Source organism: Humulus lupulus, chromosome 2 (genome assembly GCF_963169125.1).
Source record: "Humulus lupulus chromosome 2, drHumLupu1.1, whole genome shotgun sequence".
NCBI classification, from domain to species: domain Eukaryota; kingdom Viridiplantae; phylum Streptophyta; class Magnoliopsida; order Rosales; family Cannabaceae; genus Humulus; species Humulus lupulus.
The window spans coordinates 28,791,320-28,796,016 of record NC_084794.1 but is presented as its reverse complement, the minus strand read 5'-3'; the positions used below and the strand labels follow the sequence as shown (position 1 = coordinate 28,796,016).

Below are 4,697 nucleotides of genomic sequence, written 5' to 3'. Positions count from 1 at the left end.
CAACTACGTCTGTATTTCGATAAAACACAAGATACCAAATGATTATATACCTTATATATAATCACCAAAAAAAACAACACAGATTAATGACGGAAAGGACATGACGTTTGTTCATCTTCAATCTCCAACTGGGTTGAACAAACCCGACCGAAGCCCCAACAACCTGAATGAAAATTTGGCAATATAACATTAATATGCCTCCAACATCTTTTTTCCATGTTAAACAATCGAAAAACATTTTAAAATTGATTTCTTAATGGATTCTATCATTTTTTTTATTTATTAATAACAATTAAAATCAAATTTTAATTTTAAAAGAATTAGGCCCAAACAAACGAAAAAAGCCTCGGAATATGACCCGACTTCGACTCCACCTCCAACAAACCATGTAAAAATACTAAACTTCCACTCTAACACAAGCAAAAACATTAAAAAAAAAACTAACAAATCGTTGAAAAGTTATTTTTAGGAAAAATGTGTCTTTTAAGTAAAATCCCCATGATTTTTTAGAAAAATATTTTAACTCTACAATTTATATTATTTTTTTATAAAATTAAAGTATATTTGGTACTCCTAATTAAAAAAATAAATCTTTTCAAGAATTACAAATTTCACTTTTTATTTTTTTAACAAAAAATAAGAACAAATATAAACATAAATAATAAAAAAAAAATTATCTCACGAAAATCAAATTATTAGTAATGTTAAAATATTTAATTTTTTTGGTTGTAAAAATCAAAGTATATAAAAATAATTTCTTACAAATGAAAAACTAATTAAATATATAAGTGAAACATTTAATATTGGAGGTGTACTAAATAATAATTTTTTTAATTTTACTATTTAACGAGGATATATATTTATGCCAATTTATTTTAATAATATATTTAATAATTAATTAATTATGACTCCACATGCTTTTTTTTTTTTTGTGTTCATTTTAGTCATAGCAGAGTAAATTTTTGAGAAATTTCACATAATTTACTGTGCTAAAATCAATTTTAAATAATCTGTTACACAAATCTATTTTATTTATATACGTATGTATAAAACAGATTGTTGTCTATCATTTAGTACAAAACAACTAAACACCAAATTAACTTGAAAGTGGAAGAAAAAAAAGGTCAACTAGATGGTCACATGCAACTAAAAGCTCCAAGAATTTAATTAGTCTATGATGATAACTTAATATAAGTATTATATAAAGAAAGACCTGACACTCAAGTTCCAACCAAAACCCATGTGTGGAAGATGCTTAAAGCAACCGTTTCTACGCGTAATAGCCATAAAATTTCAAAGCCTAGCTAGCTCACCTTAGATAATGGAACATATATTTAACAAAACAATTTTAAATGATAATATTAAAAAAAATATGTTTTAAAAAAAGGGTTCCATGAACTTGAACGACATGTAGTCACATGCAAAATACAGAGAACGTACCCACTTTATATACATATATCCTTTGCCAGTACGTGATGTCTAGCGTAATTAAAGCTAGTAATATTCAAAATTAGCTTACTTAGCAATCGATGTGTATTAAATTTAGTTTTGACTTTAGTCTCCTTTTTCATTATTACTTTAATTTAATTATATGTTTTATCACCTAATTTTGTTGCTGATATTATTAGTTCTTCTTCCCAAGGCTTTTAGATTTGTATGCATATATGAGAATGGTTGGCAAAGGACCGGTTAATTAGTTACGAGAAGATTATTGTCTTAAGAATTTTTTTATATCATTGAAATTGTGTACAAAGTTGATTAGCTTGAATTAGGTGCACTAATTGATTATAAATGATTCAATTAATGTGTACAAGTTTATTGTAATTATTTGGCTGAGAATTGGTTACGACTAAATTAAGTTATGGTGACCAAATTAAATGCTTAGACCCCTTCAAAAAAAAAAAAAAATTAAATGCAAAGAACCAAATAAGTTTGTATCGTGAAGAAGAAGCAATTAAAGAACCGTTAATTTTGCAGTGATAAGAGGAAGAAAATGGCTTTAATACTGTAATGCTAGCTTACTATAGTAGCTAGCTTTGTTTGTCATCATGTAAAAAAGCTCTACATACTTTGTACTGATTCCAAAAGATCGTAAAAATTGATTATTTGGAATAGTATATACATATATTATATCCAATCTGATAAAACTATTGTCGTTTTCGTTGATTTCTTTATCGACGCATATATATTTGTTTATATATATATATACATATATATAGTCTATACACAATATGGTTGACCAAAATTTATCAAACTCATCTTTGATCACAAGCTAACAGACGGCGAAGGCAACGATATATGATGATAGAAATCAAATATAATCAATACATGAATGAAGTATATTACAAAAGAAAGACAGAATATAGGGTATGAAGATGCTTTTTAAACCGCTATTGTTGGTTCCTATAGTAAAAGAATCTTGTTCTTTCTTTCTATCACATAAATATAAATATATATATATATATACAAATACATACACCCGGCGCAACAATAGGAAATGTCATGTGCTTTCTCTCTCCTTAGCCTATATTTATATGCTTAATGCTTTCACATCATACCTTCTCATTTCTCTCTCTCTCTCTCTTCTCTCTCTGTCTGTCTCCACCTGTCTCTCTATATCTCTCTTTCAATCAATTAATTGTTTAGCTTTTGGGGTCATCATCATGGGAAATTGCATAACAAACAAGCACCAAATCTCAGGAGAAGATGTCGATTATGATCACGAAGTACGAGACTCAAAAAAGGAATTATCAGAAGCAGAAGCTGCACTTAGTCCATCAAAGCTTGAAGATTTGAAGAAGCTAGCTAAGAAGAAGAATAGGGTTAGGTTCAAAGTGGAAGAAGAAGAAGATCATCAAGATGGTGAACCAAAATGTAGTAGTAGTATAGGTGGTGCTGATCATAAAGATTCTAAAAGTGGGGTTGTGAGAATCAGATTGGTTGTGACTCAAGAAGAGTTGAAACAAATATTGAATTATAAGAAGAATAAGGATTCTAAGGTCTCTTCAGTGGAGCAATTGTTGAGTGAGATGAAGTTGAGTAGAAGAAGTAGGGTTTTGGAAGTTGATGAAAAAAGTAGTGACCATGGCAGCTGGAGCCCAGCCTTGGAAAGCATTCCAGAAGACCATTGATGCTGCTGATAATGATGATGATTAACAAGTTAATTACTTGTTACTGTTATATATACTTCTCTTGATCTCTATATAGCTATCTAGATAGCTAGTCTCTTCTCCCACTGACTTGTATTGGTGTGGCTATTTTAGTCTCCCATATCATTTTACTTGTTTAACTTGGGTAGAAGTACTAATTCTGTAGTTACTATGTGCCCTTAATTGATTTTTGTTCTCGTTAAACTTATTTCCATAGTAATTTGTATTTGTAATTCGTGGTAGAAGTTTCTTACGAACAATTAATCAATCAAGTGATGTTTTATTGTCCAAAAAAGCAATCAATTCGGGTTGGAATATATAATTTAACCAGTAATATAATTCAAGAATCAAGGAAAGCGCTTTTTCATAGATACAAGGTTTCACACAAAATTTTAAATACTATATATGATGTGGTATGTATGAGGTGATCTTGTAATTGGTATAATACACTTTTTTATATTAGTATATTTCACTTAAGGTAGTTTGAATCGCTGCATGAACAACTTATGTTGGTCTTGGATAAAAAAGATAGCCAGCCCTGAAAATATTTAGCCATTCTCATCAAGTAAATAACTAAAGAGGAAATTGCATTTTATATGGCAATTTTAATAAAGTGTGCAAAAATATGGCTTTTTTTTAAAAAAAAATTAATCTATGGTTTTTTTTAAGAATTTTCACTTTTATGGATTTATTTTCTCATATTTTTGTATAAAAGTTAGTTTATGCCATAGTTTTACTCTTAATCAAGTTTTATTAATTTGGAAGGGTATGTTTGTAATTTACTTATTATTTTTTAGTTTATTTTTTTATATTATTTTTATGTAACTAATTTTATATTAAATTTTTCTTTGGTTGTTTTGTAATTTTTTTTTAAATATGAATTGTGTTTATTATTATTTTTTATTTATTATAAACTTTTTTTTTTTTAGATTAAACGTTTCTTTTTTCAAATCCTGGGTAAGGTAACCAGTTACTTGATTGATATTTGACAATTATGTAAAACAAAATCCTAGAGCTAGGTTAAATAACATGTACCAGGATGAGTAACCAGTTACCATGCGAGGAGTAACATTCTGCCATAAGAGGGGTAACCATTTACCATAAGAGGGGTGACGGGTTACTCATATTAAATATGAAAAGAAACATCAAATTTGAAAGAAAAAGAGGATGAATACTTCTTTAAAAAAGGAAGAAAAAGTAACTAGATAAGGTAACCAGTCACATCCGAGTTTTTTTTAATTTTTTTTAAGTCCTGGATGTTCTCGTCAGGGTAACCTGTTACCTCTCAGAAGTAACCAGTTACCTATATTACTTATTATAAACATTAGTTTTTTATTTATTTATTAAAAACATTTTTTTCTTTTTGTTTTTAGATTGCACTTTTTTTTCCAAGTCTAGGTAAGATAATTAGTTACTTGATTGATTACTTTTTATCACGTTTTCATATCTAAGTTTTTTTTTTTTACGATCAAGAGTTTCTCGTCAGGGTAACCTATTACTATTTCAGGGGTAACCAGTTACTTATATTATGGGGGTAACCAGTTATCA

The 4,697-nt window shown here is 28.1% G+C and overlaps 1 protein-coding gene across 1 annotated transcript; it reads left to right on the top strand.

The window, feature by feature from the left end:
* The first annotated feature begins 2,295 nt into the window (after positions 1-2,295).
* On the top strand, positions 2,296-3,476 carry LOC133815931 (uncharacterized). The gene has a single exon (XM_062248688.1). The coding sequence runs from the start codon at positions 2,370-2,372 to the stop codon at positions 3,129-3,131; it is 762 nt and encodes a 253-aa protein (XP_062104672.1). The 5' UTR covers positions 2,296-2,369; the 3' UTR covers positions 3,132-3,476.
* Positions 3,477-4,697: the final 1,221 nt, after the last annotated feature.

Excerpts from the sequence above, each read along its gene's own strand:
- LOC133815931 (XM_062248688.1), top strand. The coding sequence starts at position 2,370 with ATGAAGATGCTTTTTAAACCGCTATTGTTGGTTCCTATAGTAAAAGAA.